The sequence below is a fragment of the Haemaphysalis longicornis genome, unplaced genomic scaffold (assembly GCF_048455015.1).
Source record: "Haemaphysalis longicornis isolate Haplotype H1 unplaced genomic scaffold, Haemaphysalis longicornis Haplotype H1 scaffold_6, whole genome shotgun sequence".
Taxonomy (NCBI): Eukaryota; Metazoa; Arthropoda; class Arachnida; order Ixodida; family Ixodidae; genus Haemaphysalis; species Haemaphysalis longicornis.
Window position 1 is genome coordinate 211,448,350 of NW_027526407.1, and position 21,950 is coordinate 211,470,299.

Genomic DNA, 21,950 nt, shown 5'->3' on the forward strand with positions numbered 1-21,950 from the left:
GGAGGAGTGCTTGATTTTTTTCAGAAACACTTGGGCAGGGGAAAGGGAGTGCCCACGGGAAGTTTTTGTCAGTGCGAGCTCTTTAAGAGAGACAAGCCTCGGCTAGAAAACGAAACAGGACCGCGCACGATGAACAGCTGGTAGGTTTAGTTTGAGTATTGGTTTTGCCGAAACGTTTTGTTCTGCGACAAAGCCGCAATAAAAAGGTGGACACAGGTGAATGCGAGAGCCATCCACACCTACTATCCACATGGCCATAAATGGGCCGTTGTATATGCAGTAAACCGCCATTACAACGAAGTACTGGGTACAGGTAACTGAGGTCGTTACAAACGGCACTTCGTTAAAAGCGGCGCATTGCACTCTCTGCTCGGGAAGTGGGAGCCAAGGAAAAGCTATAATAAAGCGATTTTTTTATAACGAGGGCATCGTGTGTGCACAACACACAGCGGCAAAAGTCCAAGGTTGTTATTAGCTTAATAATAGGCTGCAGGCGATGGACTATTCCGAGCTTATTGGTCGCCCAGCCCGTGCGGAGCCGGCGTGGCCGCGCCATACCAAGGTGGCTTCCAATTGTTGTGACGGAGGTGACAGCCAGTTAGAGCAGGCTCCAAGAAACATGGCGACGATCCACTGAGGTCAAGGTTCGTTTTGACAGCTCTTTGGCGTGCCTTTAACTCCAGCGAAAAAAAAAATGGTGAAACAGGAGCGGGAATTGGCGGTTTCAGTTATCCATTTTCAGCAACTAAACCATCGCGTGGCGCCGAACAAAATCTGACGGATGCAAAACTCCTCTTAAAACAAGACGTAATTATTCAGCCTCTAGTGCACTTTTAGACGACCACTGAACTTAGTCGTAAGCGTTGTCTGATTACCCTACCACATAACTATTGAAATTCTTAGCCGATATTTTGAAATATTCCTCCAAATTCCTTTTGAGCGCGAAAAGGTTGTTGGAAAGTCCCCTGCCGCTCACACGATCCTGCCGCTGAGGGGCTGGTGTCGCCCATAATGACACATTCGCGCACCCTGAATGTACACTGAAGAGTTTGCCAGCACGTGTAACCCCTGTAGTGTGTGCTTGGGCAAACAAAGCGTGAATATCCAGCGCGATGTAGGAGAAAATCGGAATAGTACAAGCTAACATAACTAAAAACACAGTCGCAACCATTGGAACGCCATTACGGCAGTTGTCGAGACGGCTTCCAACAGCCCTTTTAAATGCAGAGCATTTCTTTAACTCACCCGGCGTTGTCGGCGTTGGCATGCCTCGGCGTCCGCAACAGCCGTTCCAGGTGCGCCCTCTCCCCCACTCCTCCTCGCCTGCTCCCCGCTGCTCCTCACGTGTACTCTTGCGTTCGTCGGCGGTCGCAGTTGATAAGCGCCCTCTCCCCCACTCCTCCTCACCTGCTCTCCGCTGCTCCTCGCGTGTTCTCTTGCGCTCGTCGGCGGTCGAAGTTGATAAGCGATGGAAGCATGACCATCAACTAGTACCTCGACGCAATCCAACATCAGCGCCGAAGCACCAGTTCAAGACGTCGTACCATCGTCTTCGTCGACGGCGGCCGAAGACAAGGCGGAGAGGCGGCGGGCTGCCGACGCCGAGCGCAAACGTCGTAAGCGCACTGCCGACGCCGAACTTCGTGCACGCGAAACCGCGGTCAGGCGTCAACGTCGACAAGCGGATCCCGAGCAGCGTGCACACGAAGCAGCGGCCAGGCGTCAGCGTCGAGAAGCGGACCCTTCGAGTCGAGAGCAAGACACAGCTTCGAAACGTCAGCGTCGGGCCGCGGACCCGGCCGTACGGCAACGAGAGGCGGCGGCGAGCAAGCGTCGTCGTCCGGAGGCCGCCGCCGTCCCGGAACCCGCCGTCGCGGAAGCCGTCGGGCAACGTCAACGGGACCTTGGGGGTGCCGACGCGCGCTTCAACCCCACTGTGCTCTGCATTTACACGTGTCCCTCGCGCGGGGGCATGCGACGGAGGATTTTTTTATTTTCTTCTGGCTATTACGGATAAGCCAAGGCGACTTGTGAGGGACTTGTGCGGAGCGGTGAAATAAGGAATTGCACAGGATAAACCTTCTAATAAACGCACAGTAACGACTTCGACAGCTTCAGTTAACTGTAGGTCTACGTCGAAACAGGTAGGCAGAAAATTTCTAGCGGCCGATATTTGTAATTTAACTCTCCTGCAGGCCTCAATAACTTCCCCAAATGTTACATTAACTACTTTGTTTTTCATGGTGCGCCATATCATATAATTAGCCCAGCTTCACTGACCTAACGTCGCGAACGCTGGTGTTAACAGCGAAGATACGTGGCGATCTTTAATCGCAAGTAGCCGCGTTTACATGAATGCAACAGTAGCGCGTCAGGAGTAATCAACAACCTCCTTGGGAGTAATACAATGCGCGACCGTTTACATGCAGCGCATTACCCCTGGTGCGATGGTGGCGCCGTACGGTGTCGCAGATCGTAGGCAAAGCAGCGTTTCTGGCGCTTTCGGTGCTTCTGGCGTGGCTGGTTCGCGTTTTTTTCTCGACTCGCATTGTTTGGCCTGTACAACCCGATTAAGATGTTTTTAAGTGGAAAACTGCGTTTGAAAGCCTTGCTGTTGTGGACGACATATTTCCTAATGCAATGCGCTCGCATTTAGATGCACTTCAAAAGTCTACTTACGCGTCTCAATCCACCCCTGTCTGGCGCATTGTTGCGACGCGCTCTCCCTGCGCATTAGCCCCGTTTACATGGATGCGATACGCTAGAAAGTTGGTGCGATGCGATTCGCCGCCTGTCACATTCATGCAAACGCGGCTACTGAGCTTCATATAGAACTTCTCAGAGACAGCAGAGCGATGGCCGTATGCACGCCAACTCTCGCTGGTGCTCCCGACGGGCGGCTTCTTCTTCTGGAGAGTGCGCCACTTCACCCGTTTTCCGAAGGCACGTGCGTGCTCCTCCGAACAATCTGTTGGAGCGCGCTCCCCCATAGGCCAACTTCTCTCCCTGCCTTCACCCACCCACGCTTGGCGCCCTCTCACCCTCTCCGCACTACGCTGCGCCTGCGCTTGGATCTTGCTAGCCCTCTCACTAGGCCATACTAGTGTCACTGTATACGGGTACAGAGTATCGACACTGTTTTCTCCTGTTGTTCGCGTCGCCGTCGTGATCATTGGTGAGTTCGCATCACATGACATTTGTTTACTCTGCAACGGTTAATGGCATCGCCATTTTGTTTATGCGTTTTCTGTTGGTCAACTGTGGTAGTTTCAGCTTGTCCTCCCGGCTCTGCGGCTGCGCGCGACTGGCGTCGTTCCCAACGCGAATCGAAGGTAACGCGCTTCGCAGAATTTCGGCTGCAGACGTGCGTCCGAAGATGCCACGTTGCTGCGTCTTCTGCAGTGTTGTTTACAAATGATCTTCTCAAAGATAGCGGTGAGACCGCAGAAGCGGCAATCTGACAACACTGATAAACGGCAAAATGGCCGCCGCTGGTCACTTGCGTGCCTGAGTGACGGTACTCTGTATCCTATCTAGTGACACTAGGCCATACCTCTCCACGTCGCTGCACCCGCGTTATCCCTCCCCGTCGCATGAAAGCCTTCGCTGTCAACATTGTTACGAGGATAAAAGAAGAGGGAACGCGATGCATTCACAGTAAGTACACTACAGTAGAGAGCAGCGCAGGCCGGAATCCGACAGGATCCTCGTCTTCCTTCAAGAACGCAAGGGTTCGGTCGGCACCAGAATCCCGGGACGCTCGCCGCCGAGTCTGTACACGAAGCAGCCGCGTCGGCGGATTGCCTCGAAAGCGCGTCATCCCTATTTCATATTTGCCGCGCTTTCGAGGCGCTTTTTCAAAGAAAGTGCTACGAGTTGTGCCGCGCCTCCGCCAGATGGCGCCACGGGTCCCACGACCGAGAGAAGACGCAGTGAAACATCCCCTCGCAAGGGGCACGATCGAATGCAGAGGATTTCCGGGGGCGCACGACGTTAAGTAGTTTGCGTTACGTTAAAGTTGTTGCACTTGTGGCATCTGCTGACGAGAGAGCGCTCGTCAGCAGTAATTTGAATGAGTCAATGATATAAGGCGTGTTCATAGCGTCCCATTCTGTGTCGGCTTTGTGGCGCAGTGGGTAGAGCATCATGTACATTGCGTTCCGGCCGCAGGGTCGAGGGATCGAAACCAGGCGCCGGATAGTATTTTTTTATATATAGTAGGGAGGGGTGCGGTGCGGACTACGGACGTCAACGCGGGTGACATCGTGAGTTACTGAAATGCTCTGCATTTAAAACGTCCCTCGTCTTCGTCGTCGTCACCCAGCAGCACCAACGGGTATCAATGTTAGGGCATTAGCTAGTGCGTTTAGCCACCAGGCATGACGAGCGAGTGAAGTGTCTTTCCTTTTCTGTGTCGAACGGAAACAACTGGCAGAATATATTGCGCTCGACGCTTGTCCCTTCTGGCACTCCTTCCACGCTGTGCTCTGCCCTTTGTAGTGCATCAGCCAGAATTATTGCCTCGCGATTTCAGAGCAACATGTGGGCACCGTAGCCTCACAGCATCAAGGAGAGGTACTGCCTTGCGCGGTCGCGATATGCAAAAAAAAGGAACAGCTTTTGTGCGCCTGCGTGGGATATGAAGCAAAAAAAGACAGTTATGGTGAAGTGGTGCCACAATAAGGTATTGTTTGGTTTTCGCGGTGGACATTAGGACAGTCGTAATAATCAATAAACGTACAAAAGCATTTGTAATTGGAGCCCGCAAAGCAGAGCCAGCTGGTTGATTACGAAGTCCAACGACTACCCCATGATGTTGCGTGTGTACAAAGCTGGGTTGGGGAATACTTTTATTCATAGCATCCACAAACACGCCTTGAGAGAGCGAGAATTGCGCGCTGATTTGAATATCGCAGGTCACCGCCAGAAGTTGTGAAGAGACATGCGAACGCGGCTGCTCAAACGTCCCCGTCACGAGAGGAGTGTTCACCTCGAGGGGTAAGCGCTGCGCTGATTTGGAACGTTATGTGCTTTTATGCCACTACAACCAGTGATTGACTTGCACGACGAAGGCTTTCTGGTAATAAGCGTGAAAACGACGATACCTAGAAAAGAGCACACTGGACGGCGCGCTTCCCAAGACTACCGAACCCAGGGACCAAGACCAAGACTACTGAGCGCAAGGAGCACAAGCTTTGGCCACAGTGGCTGCTTTTTTGAAGAAGGCGAAAAGATAAAATGCCCGTGTTTCAAGATGACGACGCACGTAAAAGATTTTCATGTGATAAAAATTAATGCGGAGGCCTCCATAGCGGCGTGCTTTATAGACCACGTGTAGCTTCGGTGCGTTAAGCCAAGATGACATTAGAGGAAATCGAGAGGATCTGTCCCGGAAAAATGGCCGTTGATGCTCGAGCCCACAAAATGAAGCTACAGCTTTGTGACATTTTGGGTTATGTAGGTACTCGAATTGATCAAAGTAAAAAAAATCTGAGTGGAGGATATACCTTTCTACCCTCACAAGCCACAACAGCGCGAGTGTTTCTTTAAAATAAGTGTTCGTTAATCAGTGAAGGTAAATGTTCTTCGTACCTAATGAAATTTGGGCTAATTCCCTGGATGGTGAATTCCCGTCGCATGACTACTACTGATAAAAATGGCTGAAGGGCGAACACGCTTTTTGTATTTAACTCCAGATCGGTAACTATAAATTTATCTATACCAAGCCTTTAGTGGATCTTATTGTTCTGTTCTTATTGTTCTTATTGTTCTAACAGGCGCTTGTACCGATATTCGTGAGTGCTATGTCAGTATTTATCCCAAATGCCTTTGCGTCCACCAAACGCTGGCAACTCTTCGTGTATTAACACCTAAGCGATCGATGGGAAGTTAGAACCGAAGGAGTGGAGTGCGGCAATGGTGCATCCGAGCTGCCTTTTGTCCCGTGGCCAGGGTGGGAGCGTTTTCTCCCGGCTGGGAGCTTCGCCTGACGTCCACCGGTCGGACGAAGGAGCCGGCATCGATGGTGGCCTCACAGGTATAGCGTGCGGAATTCGCATACGCTCTGACCAACCATGCACAATTCCCTCTAACTTGCTTCATTGCAGAAGATCGCAGAAGAGCCGTGGGAGAGGAAAGCCGTCAGGTGAGTTGTAGAGGATGAGGAGGAAGGACATTAACGAGCAGAAAAAAAGGCCTCAAAGTCGTCGCTCTTGTGGCTGTTTTTGCCTCAAACTAGGTATCCTAGCACATATTTTTATATAGCGTTCAGTTGTCCTAATTTTTATATTTTAAGTCACATGGCCACATCGACAGCTCAAGCTTTTTGTAAGAAAAGAAACATGAAATCCCGGTCCTGGCTTGCTCACTCCCATATGTACTTTCAAGAAAATTCATAATGAGAAAGCGTGTAGTAAACCTATTGTGTGTGCGCGGAGTTAATTTAATTAAAATTACCCTGGTTATTATTGTTATATTAATCAAAGGCGAAGACCATTGTTATTGCAAAGGTCTTCAACCATTGCAACCATTGCAAGGCTGTTATTGCAGGGTTGTTGGCGTGATGCTAGCCGGTTATAGCATAGGCAGCCTGCCTTCGGCTTCGGCGTTGCGTGTACATCCGCTCCGCACGGATCAGGGGCCCAGGCGTCTTCGCAGCAGCAGAGATGGCTTGGCCAGCTTGAAACACTTCAGAGGAATCGCCTTGGCAAAAGGCCCGTTGAATGGCTTGAAAGGTGTAGGCCAAAATGGCTGCGATGACACAGACTTGCTACGCAGAAACAACCAGGAGGCTGAAACACCCGTTTAAAGGAGTTCTGACACGAAATTGTCGTTTTACGTTTTTTTCCCTCGTAATGGTGCCTACCAGCCCACTAATCCTACAATGGCACATCAGACGGTCGATCGCATCGTAAATGATTATTTATCGCCTTGTCCAGTTTGGGATGCAACAAAACGAACATCGATGCGAGCGCCATGAGAGGGCGGCGCCAACGCTCTTGTCGCGCCATTGCTGAACGCGCAGATCGGCCGTGGTCTCGACCACCGTGGTCTCCGCCATCTCACCACTCGCGCGGGCAGCATGACGTCAGTTCCGAAGCACTTACGTGACACAAACGGCGGAGCAACGCGTTGGCAACATCACGGGGGCCCTCCCGTCAGCAGTTTGGGGCCAGGAGGGGCGTCTTGTTGAGGCCGATTGCGAAATGGAGTCCATTCTGAGCTTTATCGTGCGCGCAAAAATTAAAATGGATTTTAAATATGTTGTACTGAAACTTGCTCTATTTCCATATGCAAAGGAGAAAAGACACTCGAAAAGGTGATTCAATTCTGGATCGGTTTCACACACCGACACGCAGCAGCAGTTAGTGCGTCTAGATGGTATGGCGCCTGCACAGCGAAGCAGTCATGTATGACAAGGAGCCCCCTCGTCCTTCGCGATTGCTTCTCTCGCAAGTGGTAACATGAGGGCAAAGTAACTTCATCACTTGTATCTTGAATATCATAGGTCGCAATTTTTAGGGCAAGGACAAGTTTTCAGATGCCTCCGTATATAAACTTGCCACCCAAATCTTGCTTATTGGCCCCTCGGCGTTACATGAAAACTGGCGTAAAAATGATTATTTGATCGCTAGGAAAAAGCAGCGCAGCTGGAACACGGGCAAATTGAAGACTTCACACGCACAGACAGCGCTAGTGTGTGCCAAGTCTTCATTTTGTCGGTGTTGCATTTGCGCTGTCTTTTTCCCTCTTGATCATGTCGAACCAACACACCCACAGAGCCACTTTATTGATGCAAGTCATAAAAAGCGAACTGCTTATTTATACGCTTGTATGGTGCCTCATTCGGCAGTGTACGTTCTTCGCTGTTTCTGTTGACCGTACTTGCGTTTTTGACTGCTTTGCGTAGTTCATGTATGCGGGTAGTTCAGAACTTTGGAGTGAGTAACTTTGGTTAAAATGTAGAAAGCGTGATTTCCACAAGCCCTTCATGATTTTCTATCATTTGCTTTCAGTTAAGCTGAAATTTAAAAACAAGAATGGGACGGAAGCCTTCCCGCTCGGGAAAACATGACGACAAGTAAAAACTGACTCCTACATAAATGTTCACACAAACAAAGATGTTTTTCAAGCCGAATCTTTATGTGGCTCGGCCAAAGAAACGTTGGTGGTTCCGTGTACGCAGAAAGCTCCTCCGGGCCAATTCCATGCACATTCACAAAAAAAACTAGACGGGAGAGAAGTTCTAGGTAAGAGCGCAACAGAGTCTCTCTGGGAGCAGAGCTCGTGCAGTGCACTGTATGTAGCGCAGCTCAAGCGACAACGAGTGGCAAAGGCGGTCTTCCGTGGAGATCTTCCTCATCCATTAGTAGCCATAGAGGCAGCTACAAATAGTGTTTTGAGAAATTTGCTTCCCCATCCCATTAAACAGCCCTGTGGAAAATTAATCAGCGTAATGTCTTTCTATATGCTGCTAGGTAAATCATAACTGTGACCGAAAACCAAATGGCGCTTGAATTTTTTTCCGTGTAGTGCTTTAGCGATGCATGTACGTTTGCAGGGTAGCCCGGCCAGCCTGAGCCGGAGAGAAGTCACTGAGAATGCAGAGAATGATGTTCCTGAAGATCCTGTAGAACTTGTAAAAGAGAGAGGGGACCGTACAAAGGCACCTGTTAAACACATCTCGGAAAGTGTAAGTGCTATAACGCAAAAAGCGTACAGGTTTTTGGATAGTCTGCTAAATCTTTCGTTTTTATTCGCAGGATGCACTTGGGGATGCTGAGATTCCGTCGCTTGTTCGGCTGCACCGGGAGACGGTGCGTGAGGCAAAAGCCTGGAAGGCTGACGTCCTCCGCTGGGCGGAGAAAAAGGCTGAGGCATTCCAAAACAACGGCCAGGTTTGTCTAGCAAAGGAGGCAGAATGCCCATTACACTGCCACAATTTGTTCCTCTCTCAAAGCATGACCTAATTTGCGTGGATTTGAGTGTATTCAAGCAGGAAGTAGGGGGTTGTCGAGCGGTGAATTCGAAATTTGGGAGCCTTGCAACTCACACTTGAAGTGCCTGTTCTACATTAATTATTTATAAATTCTGGAACCTCGCTACGCGATATACTGTACAACTAGCAACGTGTGGGCTCGAGCTAGTTTGCTTGTACAATGTACAACGTGTACAATGCTAGAACAATGTGCAATGTACACAATGTAATTCGTATAGTGTACAATTAGGCCAAACAGAAACAGGTGTAGAATTCCCTGATCAGACAAACGAGGAGGTTGGATATGCCTTTCATCAAACACCGTGTGCCAAAAACTAAGAGGGCGAGCGAGCGAAGGACCCGGCTTATGGCGCCCGGATTGTTTTGCCATCGCCTCCTGTATTTTTACAATGCCAAACGCATCAGCCCGGACCGGCCAACCAAGCCCTCTCCTTCTACTCCGGCCGCTCTCCCCCAATCTGTAGCCTTACCAGCGCTTTAGTTACGTGACCGGTTCATCCCGGCGCGACGCATGGTGGAAAGCGGCAACGTTGGCAAAACGTGCTCCGCCGCGAGCCTGAGTTTTCTGACGCTGGCCGGGGCGCCCCCTCCTTCGGAGATCTCAAACATAGGTTGCCTTGGCAACCAGGCACAAGCCACTCTCGAAATTAGTTACGGTTGCGTCATCCCGGTTCAGCTGGGGGCCCCACCTTGCGATATGTACGCACTGCAGGCGTACCAGCCACTCCCATTGGGAAGCGCGCGATGCGTTTGGCATTGTAAAAATACAGGAGGCGATGGTTTTGCTTCTGAACAACATTGACATTGTAGCCGAAGTGGACAAGGGTTATTATTTGCATAATCGGCTCCGAAATGCATACGCCAAAACTGCACCCAAATTGTGCGCAGTGGTAAACCGTCTCTGCTCAGGAAAACCACACTCAAAAACTTTTATGAAAAAAAATTTCACCATCTTCCCGTAGGGGAACCCCCAGTAGTATGCGAAGCACCCATGGGGTCGACTCAAGTTCCCATTAGTTTTCAGTTCTTCGTTTCCGTTAAGTTGAGGTTCAGAGGGGAGCTGAGCGCGCACGCGCGCGTCATTTATACCGCGGAGCTACAGTGGCACCCCCAGCGGAGTATGCAGCGGCTACCGTCGCGCCCCTAACCCTAGGCTGCTTCGCATTATCGCGCGCGGAGCTGCAGGTGTTGCCATTCGTTGCGCAATCCTGGAGAGGAGAGGAGGAATGCCGGAGAAGAGAGGATGAATGCCGGAGAAGAGAGGAGATGAGTCAAGGAGAGGAGCGGAGAGGGAGGAGGATGCGCATGCGCGTGGTGTGGACGCCGCGTAACGGCGGCCCACCACGGCGGAGGGACCAGGCGCGACCATAAGCTGCTGCGCATCTAAAACTTATATTTTGGGGCTTATAACTTGTTATTAATGTGGGGTAATATGTGGGAAACGTCTCATAACTACAAATATATTGTGGGCAAAGGGTCGCAACTGGACGCAGCAGTATAGGGTGCCTCGTTGCCAGACGCGCCGTACGGCGAAGACGCGCGTGCTTCGAGGCACCGTGCAGTAGTATTCGTTGTCAAAATAGCGCTCACAAACCGGGACATGAAAAGAGACACGGACAAGCGCTGCCGTATTTGCTTTTTGTAGCCCCCCCCCCTTCGCTCCCAGGGTGTGTGCGCTATTTTAAAGGAGCCATGAAGACAAAATACAAGTTGGGTTTATTAGAAAGACTGCTTAGTCCCGATAACAATGATACCAATATCATCGCAATCTTCGACCAAATAACGGAGATATAAAAGAAAACGTGTGAAGCAGTCGCGACCCCCTAGCCAATTTCCCGCAACTTTTCTATGACGTCACGGAACCTTGTTTGTGCGATTGGCGGCCGCCTAACTGACCTGTCGCGACAACACATGACTGGCGTCTGTAATGGGGCCTATAGTTCCATTTGACCGCATCACTTGAATGCTAACGTGCCGTTAACGCACTGAAAATTATGTTTTATTGTTGGCCCGTATGACGTCATTCTTGCTCATAACACGTCACTCTGGCGCAAAATTTGAAAGTTTTTAAATACTTCTTGCTTTTTTCTCGTTAAAAAACATCTTTTGTGGCTCTAATGGAGCTGAGTGAGATACTGAATCCTAGTTCTTTCAAATTAAACGAAGTTGTATTTTCTCTTCATGGCTCCTTTAAAGATGACTCCATTCCGACTAGGCCGGCTCGGAGTTAGGCCTCACGGTGGTATTTTTAACTGACTACAAAGGCAAGGACAAGAATATATAGGACGATAACGGCCCATTGCCACTGGCACGGGCGAGCGGCCTTATAACATCACAACGAAAAGCGAACCGGACTACGCAGCTTCCTAGAGCTGCGATGGCGAAGGAGAGGGTAGCTGCCTCTGATGGACGAGATGAAGCGGCCTAATTCACTCCGGCGATATGCAGTGAAATTGCTATCGCGCCTGGGCAATACAGTTTCTTGTCGCGCGACAGATGCCACTGGTATTTTTTCAATGCCCAACGCATCGCGCGCTTCACAATGTTTCGGCCACGTAAGGTGGGGCCCCGCGTTTAACCGGGACCACCCGACCGTAAGGGAATTCAAGAGCGGCTTGTGCCTGTGTGCCAAAGCAACCGATGTTTGAAATTGCCGAAGAAGCGGTGCCCTGAGTAGCGATAGAAAACTCAGCAGGGCGGCGGAGCACGTGTTGCCTACGTGGCCACGTACATTCCCCCTCGCGTCGCCCGAAGGGTAACCGCTCACGTGACTAACACACTGGGAAGGCTGGCAGCAGTAGAAGTGGAGTAGAGTGGCGGTAGTTGAAGGAAAGGGCTTGCTTGGCCCCTGGGGGTGATGAGTTTGGCATAGAAAAATTACACCACGCAATGCCTTAGCCAAGCGCTTGTGGCGTTATCTGGTCGGTCAAGGAAGCGTCATTTCCCGTCCTGTTTCGTCCTTGCTCCTTGACTAAGTGCTTGCGGGCATCTTAGTGAACGGGGAACCCTCAGGGGTCTCGACACAATCTTTTATGCCAATCAGAGGGTAAATTAGGGAACACTAATGCTGCAGTTATTGGTAGCATAGCAGTGTGAAGCGGCGGCGCTGGCCCGAGTAGTCGATGAATTGGATGGAGTGGGAATCACGCAATGTCGGGACTACTGAACAACCGCCGGGCCACAGGCAGCCAATGCTGCTGCTAGGCGAGCGAAGGAGACTACTAAGATAAGAAGGAACGCAAAGCATGGTTCGTACGGTGCGTGGATATCGCTCATAACCGCGTGTGAGGGACACGTTGCAGCCGGCTTTTGAGGTGAGAGCCAAGCGGGCGCGTCGGGGTGGTCCTCAAGGTCGCGAGGGCGGGAAAGGCGATGCTGACGCATTCGTAAGGATGCACTAATGAATCTCCCAATAATGTTTTGGCCTCTTACAATCTTGAACTCAGCATGGGGTAATCTTTGTCGTTGAGATGACGATTGTCAGTGCGACCGGCACTGGGGGCTAGGAACGGCTGGGGAGCCGAAAATTGAACCTGTGTCTCTTAGCCACACCAGAATTTGCCTACGCGAATATTCGCCCAGGAGCCCGCCCGTGGGACAGCACGCCACATCTCTACACTCAAAATTCATTATGTCAAGTTCACGCAAATATGATGCGTCACTGTGATCCCGAAAACGTCGACAAAATAAGTCGTGCTCTCTGATGGTGAAAACTGTGCGGTGGTGTCCGAAATAAGAAATGATGCTTGGTACTGCATAGTGTTTCCACAATAAGCGACACACGTACACGTGTACGTGTACACGTGTGCGCGTGCAACGAGACGCACGCACACCACCTCACACAGTAGATATACCCACAGACGTACATTGTGCTTCCATGAAAATATAAGAACAGAGCGGACGAAGAGGTGTCGAGAGGAGGCCGTGGCGACAGGAGGCCGTTTTGTTCTTCCCCTTAGTGCGCACTTTATTGTAAGCAATATGCACCAGCTGGCCGTCCTTATCCCTCTCCTATCGTCATACACACAGGCGCACGCACATATCCAAAAGCACGTACCACTCACCCACGTAAGCAAACATAAACGTCATATTTATGGCTGCCACCACAGCTTAGCACGAGAATGAAGGTACTGCCAACGTTCGTCCTCTCAACCTGTTCACTACCGAACGGTGAGTCGTCTTCCCTGTTGACCACGTTCCAGATGATTTGACAAGTAAAAAAATCTCGGCCGTCTCCATTAACGTGAAACCTAGGAACGGGCGAAGCATGCTGTGTATGAGTGTATTCTGGGCGCCTTCGGGTTTCTGCCCATAGAGATGTGAAACCGGGGGGGGGGGGGGGGGTTAGAGGTATACAGCTTTGCTGTAAGTCTCGTGTCTTTGAAGTACGAAGTGCTCTAGCGTGAGGCGTTGGAAAACGAGTGTCCCGGTGTGTTCTTTTAGGATGCGTTCCGTTCTAGCGCTAGGTGTCAACTTATGGTATTCAACCCAAGATACTTTCCTGGATCTCGGAGTATTTAAGTAACAGACGTCAGTATGTGGTTGTGAGCGGCGCTGCATCAGAGACATCCGATGTAACGTCAGGAGTTCCCCAAGGGTCCGTTTTGGGTCCTTTATAATTTCTTCTTTACATAAATGACATCAGCAATAACATCACTTCATGTATACGGCTGTTCGCAGATAATTGCGTATTGTACAGAATAATTACTTGTGAAAATGATCGCGAAATATTGCAAAACGATCTGAAAATTATAGACGACTGGTGTGTAATATGGGAGATGCAACTTAATCTAAACAAAACTGTCTGCCTTACCTTCTCAAGAAAGCATAGCCGAAATAAAGTCCCTTACACAATAAAAAACGTTCCTCTACAATATGTAGATCGACCAGATTTAGGGGAAATCCCCAAGGTGGAGTAAGCTTCTCTGAAGGAAAGTTTGACATCCACCTAAATGCAGCCATAGGACGAATTTTTCTTCAACTGCGAAGTTTCTGAGAAAGCTGTAGAGCTTTGCTTTGTAGCCGTATGGCTGCATTTAGGTGGATGTCAAACTTTCCTTCATACAATTCGTAGATGAGTATAAATATTTGGGAGTTTACTTCACTCCTACGCTTTGCTGGCATCGACATGTCGATTACACCGTAAGTAAAGCTTGTAGGACTCTGGGTTTCTTGCGGCGCAATACAAGAAAGTTTCCACAGGCAACGCGCGAATTACTGTACAAGTCTAACGTAAGTTCGATCTTAGAGTACGCTTGCGTCGTGTGGGACCCCCCAACCATTCTCGACAACAATAAATTAGAAACGGTACAAAGCCTTGCAACCCGGTATGCCATTGGTAAGACTCCTAGGAACTCGAAGTTTAGCGCAAGTCACTGCAAGGAGATTTTGAAATGGGAGACACTAGAAGATCGAAGGGCAATGGTTCGCTTAAAACTATTCCATTCCATATACTATTCTCAAATTGACATTTCCCCTGATGGCTACATTTTTGCACCTCATTACGTGTCAGCGCGAATGGATCACACCTGCAAGGTGCGTGAAATTCGCTGCAACACATTGGCGTTCACAAACTCATTTTTCCGAAAAACAATACACCAATGGAATCAGTTACCTGCGCACATAGTTACGGAACAGTCTGCGGATGCATTTTACGCTTCCATGTGTTTATTAAAAGCTTTGAACTAATGCACATTTGTTCACTGGGAATTTATTGTGATGCAACACATCTTGTGTGTGTGTGTGTGTGTGTGTGTGTGTGTGTGTGTGTGTGTGTGTGTGTGTGTGTGTGTGTGTGTGTGTGTGTGTGTGTGTGTGTGTGTGTGTGTGTGTGTGTGTGTGTGTGTGTGTGTGTGTGTGTGTGTGTGTGTACGTGACACTCGAACTGCGTTGTAGCCTGAAATGTTTGGGCAGCGTTGTACTTTCACTTTTTCGACTATTTATTCCTCGTGTTGTCGCTGATGCAGTGTGTTATATTTGCTGTGCGACAGTAACTGAGTGGAAAGCAAGGGAGTGACTTGCCGCGGCCTTTTCTTTGTATAGTTATTGAAGCTCACTGATATTCTGTACCATTTGTGCTGCTACTGACAACCGTTAGTTCCGAAATTTGAAGAGCATGGCACATCCTTTCTTTTATTTTTATTTTCCTCCTTGTGTATACGAATGTACCTTAAAAGGGGCTCGCGGCCTCTGAAACATTTTTGATTTTTAGTTATCAATGTGACTAGTTGATGTATTTCTTTTTGTTTTTCCCACCCCTGTAATGCCAAAAGGCGCTGTGGGTACCGAATAAAGAAAGAAAAGAAATAACGAGAATCCCGACGTTTTAGTACGGTGACTACATGATACTACGGCGACATGAGACGATGACGACAGGAGACGCCGACAGCCCGAGCACCTAGGGGGCTTCGCCTCTAAAAGTGAAAACTATTGGTAAAGAGGCTGCACGTATGGGAGATTGGAACACCCGGGCGGCCACTGGCAATCCAGTGGCCGTTTCTTGTTTTCCTCTCCAGTGTGCAGCTCTCCACCACTGGTTTTCACTTTCCAAGAATCACGATATAACTGGCCCAGCAATCTACCCTGGTCATGAAACCCTGTGCTTCCAGCGCGCATGTCGCATGCTAGTTGTCTGTAGCGGTCTCCAGTTCTTAAGTGTGGGCCCCTTGGCGCTGGTCCTAGGTGCCGGGAAGCAGTGCGGGTTCCGAGGAGAATGCCCTTCTCCGGAGCCAGCTGTCGCGACAGGCGTCTCTTGACCTCGTTAAGGACGACATCATCCTCGAGCAGCTGGGCCGCTTCGAGGCAGCTCAGGTAGGCCGAACTCAAGTCGCCGTCGTGCCCGTGCAAAGTGAAGATGCGATCAGGCGGCACAGGCGCGCAGAGAGGCACTCGTGCCAGTTATCACTGCAGCAGAGTGCTCCGAGCAAGACACTATTCAACCACTGCCTTGCACAAAATAAGACAAAAAAAGAATTGTCTTCTGAGATGCGTGCGTAAATAAGGCGCCGCTTATTACTGGAAATGTGTACTCCACTTACAAGGAGAAACAGCCGCACTCGCACTCTGGGCAATGGACATTTGATATAACACTGCTAGAAGTCGCCTAAAAAGCTGACGTCAACTTCTGTCGCGTCGTGCGGCTTTTCGTGGTGGTTACATCACTCGTACATCACGGGAGCGCGTGGGTATGAGAAAATTATGTACACATTAAAGAGGTAGCTTCGTAGTAGAACCAGCCAAATATCCCATCTCAAAGGATCATGTGTGGATGTGGTGTACTTGCTACAATGCCCTACGCATGTTACTCCATTAGCAACCTGGTAAAACGACGGAGCATCTTTGACACTACGAGACCTGCTGAGCCTATTTATCAGCGAAAGAATGCAATAGGTCATAGCTAGGAGTTTGCGTTTCTCTGAAAAAATGATTGAAAGGAAAGCGTGAAAGTATTGTTGGTATGTTACGTACGCTTTAATGGAATTGCATTTAGTACACCGCTTGTAAATGAAAATACTACCAGTGCTAGGGTGGGATAAATGGCGGGACCACCGGATTACCCGCCTTTTGAGTTTAATTCGCAAGGTTCTCGAATGATTACTTGGCGTGGTTTTGTTGCGGGGCGTACTTCCACAGCACGGGCCCGGCTAACCACGAACACACACCACACCGGTAACGGGTAACTGACCCCAAAGCTTTATTTACCTTCGAATATATACACATGGGCAATCGTGGAAGCGGCGCCCTCTCTCGATCGGTAGCACACACACACACCAATGGTCGCCGTGGTGCCATCTGTCTATATGAGCGCACACTACATCCCCCCTTGTTTAGTGATGAACCCAAGTGCCCGCACAACACTTCGCTACACTTCACGACACAATCACAAGTCCAGTATTCTGGGCCTCCGGATCACTCTCCCATACCTGGACACACGAATAGGCGAACTTGGAGACTGGGACTGGGGTGAAGTCGCAGAAGACTGCGTCGGACGAACTAACTCTGACCCTCCTGCATAAGTGTCTCTGACGGATGGCTCACTCTCGGGTTGTTCGTCGGAGGCAGGCTCGACCGGACCCTTCGGCACTGGTGTGCTGGACACTGGGACGAGGCGTAGCCGATTACGTTGGATAACTCCCGCTGGCCCCAGAACCAACGCAGGGCTATTTATGTCTCGAACCCAGACTTGCTCACCAGACCTGAGAGGGCCTTGAGGGTGAGCCGCATGCCTTCGGTTGAAGTCCTGGGCTTGCTTCCTTCGATTGGCTTGATCGCCCAGGTTGAAGGACCGAGATGATGGCCACTGTGGCTCGAGCTGCTGCGAAGTATTGGGAAATCTTGTTTGCAGACGTCTGCCCATGAGAAGTTGTGCAGGGCTTACCCCATTAACGCCTGGAGTGTCCCTGTAGGCGAGCAGTGCCAAGTAAGGATCATCCGACTTGAGCAGCAGGTCCTTGACGGTCCGCACTATCCTCTCCACTTCACCGTTGGACTGTTGGAACCGGGGGCTGCTTGTGACATGCTCGAAGCCGTAAGCCTGTGCGAATGTGGAAAAGTCTGGATGAGAACTGTGGCCCGTTGTCGCTGCGGACCACCCGTGAGATGCCATGGCGTGCATGTCTGTATACTAACTTGTATGTATTGGAAATTGAAGAAAAACGTTGGAACTTATAAAAAAAAACACGCTCTTGACGACTGCAATGACAGCCGGTGCTGTGGTCGAGCGCAGACTGATGACTCCAGGAAAGCGTGACCTGTAGTCGACCAGCAAAACATAATCTTGACCTTTCAGGTGGAAAAGGTCTACTCCAACCTCCTCCGAGGGAAGACTTGGAGTTTGAGAAGGCATCATTGGCTCTGGACGTTGAACGCGGGTTTCAGCTCATTTGGCACAGTTAGACACCCGTTTCTCAATTTGGCTGTTGACTCCCGGCCACAATACAGACTCCCGGGCAATGGCTTTGCATCGGTTGATACCCTGGTGCCCGTCATGAATGAGATCAAGCATAGAACGCTGAAGAGCTGACGGCACTACAATGCGGACTCCTTTCAAAAGTAGCCCGTCACAGACACTGAAGTCTCCCCGATACTGCCAGTACTTCTTGACGTGAAGTGGCAGCTTCGACTGCCGTGGCCAGCCCTTGGTGCAGTACTCAAGCAGGAGATTGCACTCACCATCGCTGGCTTGAGCATGGCGCAGCTCGTCTTTCCATGAGGAGATGAAGTCTGGGAAGGAGCGAAGAAGCTCTCCAACAAAGAGCTCCACATGATCAGTGAGCTGTGGCGGAGGACCATTGAGTGGTGCACGTGAGAGTGTGTCCGCTGTGGCTAGAAGCTTGCCATGTACGTAAGGACCTGGTACGTAAACCGCATCAGCTTCAGCCGGAGCCGTTGAATCCGAGGAGGCAGCAAGTCGACATCCATGGTCCCCATGAGCGCTAGGAGTGGCTGGTGATCTCTTTCAATGAAAAAGTTCAGACCACGGACATACTCCTCAAAACGAAACACAGCCCAGCATGCGGCCAAAGCCTCCTTCTCGGTCTGACTGTAACGACTTTCCGTTGGCGTGAGCGACCGCGATGCAAAGGCGACTGGTCGACGCTCCCCGGAAGGTTGCTTCTGTAGCAGGACGGGACCAAGACCGAAGGCGCTGGCGTCCGCGGATACTGTGTTGTACTGTGCTGACTTGTACCGAGTCATGCATGTGTCAGAGCAGATCATTTCCTTTAGCTTGGCGAAGGCATTCTGTTGAGCGTGACCCCAAGTCCACTCAGACTCCTTCCTCAGCAATGCTCGTATCGGTGCTGTGGTTTCTGATACATGAGGCAGAAAGCGTCCGATGTGGTTGACAAGACCCAGGAGGCGACGAACACCTGAGACGTCTTGCGGTGCTGGCATGTATTTTATGGCTGCCACCTTGTCTGGATCAGGAGAGATGCCATCTGTACCAACAATGACACCGAGGAACTTGACGCAGCTGGCTGTGAAGGTGCACTTGTCACGGTTGAGCGTGACCCCTGCGTTCGTTAGCCTGGTAAGAACTTCTTGCAGGCGACGGTCGTGCTCCGCCCGTGTCTTGCCGAAGACGAGAATATCGCCGATCATGTTCACCACCCTCTCGTGGCCTTCCAAGATCCTGGACATCTGTCGCTGGAAGTACTCCGGAGCTGTCGCGATCCCAAAGGGAAGCCTGAGGAAACAGTAACGACCGAACGGGGTTATGAACGTGATGAATTCCTGTGATTCGGGCGACAGCTTGACCTGGTGGAAGCTCGACGTGGCGTCCAACTTGGAGAAAACTGTGGCCTCTCCCAGCAGACCAACTGTGGGTAACATGTGGCGTTCCCTCAGAATAACTTTGTTGAGGCGGGTTAGGTCCACACAGAGCCTGTAGTCACCCGAAGTCTTGAGGACTGCGACCATTCCTGCGCACCAGGGTGTTGGTGTGTCAACGCGACGAATCACCCCGTCCCGTTCCAGCCTGTCCAAATCCGCCTTGATCGGATCCCGAAGCGGCAGCGTCAGGCGTCTGGGTACGCTTAACGATAATGGAGTCGCATCTGGTACGAGGCGGATTGTTTATGCCTCGGGAAGAGTTCCAAGTCCTTGGAAAAGGGTTGGGTCAAGGCGTAGCTGACCGCAGGGTTCTGGTGCCTCAGAAACGTGGTCCAAAAACTTGCAGACGCCAAGGGCTTGAGTGGCCGGAAAGCCAAGCAGAGGAACCGTATCAACTGCCAAGACATACAGCTGCTGCTTGACCGACTTGCCATGCCACGTCGAAGTAGCATCGTACGTGCCTAGAACTGGTAGGACGTTATTTTCCGGCCCCTTCAATTCACCCTCGGGATTCTGAAGCTTGGTCGGAATGCCAGGAAATGCACTCGGAACAACTGAGACCTCGGCGTCAGAGTCCACTTTGAAAGACAATGCGCGTCCGTCTACGAGCACTTCATTGAACTTTGCGTTCGGGCGACGCCCCCCCCGCGACAACGCGAAGTTCCACCGAATTGGCCGAAGGCTTTCGTTTTTGCTTCCCGCCCACTTTTTCTTCTTCATGCAGACCACCTCGAAGTGGCCACTCTTGCCGCAAAAGTTGCAGACGGCACGACGGGCGGGGCACTCCGTCCGCGGATGCGATACGCACCCTCAGAACGAGCAAAGACGGGCCGGCCTATCGCTTGAAGCTAGCTTCCCTTCGTGCACTCGCGTAGCGTCGACAGCCAGCAAAGGAGATTCTTCCGAGTTCCGAATATTACGTTCGTTATCTGCGTCTTCGTGCTGACGCGCCTGAGTCAAGGCATCTTGCAACGTTAACTTTGGGCTTCGGCATAGCTGGTCCGATAGCTTGCGGTCGAGCAACCCAACTACGAAGCGATCCCGAACTTGCCTATCGTCAACAGCCGGCGATGCGTAGTTACAGCGCTTTACCATGGTACGAAGCGCAGTGAAAAAAGCATCGGCGGTCTCACCCGGTTGCTGTGTCCGCCGGTGGAAGTGAGCAGACTCGTACAACTCGTTGACGGGGTGAACGAAAAGGTCCGTGAAGGCCTTTTTGATAGCCGACAAGTCCTTCGTGTCGGCTTCTCACAGCGTTGTCGACGCAAGAACCGTTCTTGCTTGCGGCCCCATGCAGTAAAGCATGGACCGGGGTTGCACTTCCAGCTCCGGTGTATGAAGTCCCGTTGCGCAGCTTAAGTCCTCGAACTGCACCAGCCACGACGGCCAGGTACTTGGAGTGTTGAAGTCGAACGGCGGCAGTGGGCGTAGCGCAGCCCCGAGCGAGGAATGAGCGGCGGCGGCGTCCATGGCGAAGAGCGACGGATCAGTGGCGTCGCGATCCCACTTCTGACACCATGTTGCAGGGCGTACTTCCACAGCACGCGCCCGGCTAACCACGAACACACACCACGCCGGTAATGGGCAACTGACTCTAAGGTATGGAGGAAAGAATACTCAGGAGAGGCCCCTAGCATCCCAATGCATTGCAAAAAGTGTGGAGGAAGTGACGTCATTTTTCTTGAGCCCATGGACAATGTTGCTTACTTGTTTACAACTGCGGCGGCCAAATTTGGGCGAATAGAACGGACAAATTTTTAAGGCACTTGGTATGTGGCCGCCTCGCTACGCTTGAAAACCAGCCCAGTCGCTACGAAAAACGTTTTCAGATTAGGCCAGTTTGAAAACTCCGCCGTCGGAGGCGGCCCTAACTCGTATCCCGGCCTCAGCGGCGATTACGTCACGTCGAGATCGGCGGAGCGAGCCGCTGCCGCCGCCGGCGACCTGCCGGGAAAATCCCCTTCGCTCAGCGTTTGCGAGAGCCACACTTCTTTCTTTGCTCACTTTGTGTTTCTTCGTTGTGAAGTGAAATTTATCGCTGGGTGCTGAGACGTAGCGCGCAAAATCCGCAGTGCTGTACGACCCCAAACAATGCTCCCGTCGTGTGCGTTCGCCATCCCGCGAGCCTGTTGCTATGACGACGACAAACGCTACTTTGTCAGGCTTAAGCGCTGAAAAATCGTCCTTCTATCTCAAAAACGAAAGCCGTTTTTCGATTGAAACTTTGGGTGAGGGTTAGAATGGGCAAATTCAAGGCGAAATCAACAGCTTAGAACATGACATCGCACCGAGGAATTAGCGACGACGATGTTTTCGCTTCGAATCGGATGGCAGGGCGACGCCATGTTAGTCAAATCAAACCGGAGACAGCAAAGGATGATGGGATAGAGTGCTGGGCTCCGTGGGCTGAAGTAATGGCGGGACTCGGCTTCACAAATGTGACGTCAGGGCCTCTCCTAACCTTTTCTTTCCTCCATGCCCCAAGGCTTTATTTAAGTCGTGCCCTCTATACATCGGTAGCACACACACCAATGGTCGCCGTGGTGCCATCTGTCTATATGAGCACACACTACACTATTGTACCCTTCTTAATTGAAATGCTGTTGCATTGCTGCGCTCA

General features: G+C 50.9%; 1 protein-coding gene across 1 annotated transcript in view; it reads left to right on the forward strand.

The window, feature by feature from the left end:
* LOC144143466 (uncharacterized) overlaps nt 1–21,950 on the forward strand; it is a 338,543-nt gene that overhangs the window by 239,816 nt on the left and 76,777 nt on the right. Inside the window, exons 14-19 of the mRNA XM_077675212.1 lie at nt 4,917–4,998; nt 5,953–6,037; nt 6,108–6,145; nt 8,561–8,692; nt 8,763–8,897; nt 15,680–15,808. Of these exons, the coding sequence (XP_077531338.1) occupies nt 4,917–4,998; nt 5,953–6,037; nt 6,108–6,145; nt 8,561–8,692; nt 8,763–8,897; nt 15,680–15,808 (601 nt within the window). The remainder of the gene's footprint in view (nt 1–4,916; nt 4,999–5,952; nt 6,038–6,107; nt 6,146–8,560; nt 8,693–8,762; nt 8,898–15,679; nt 15,809–21,950) is intronic.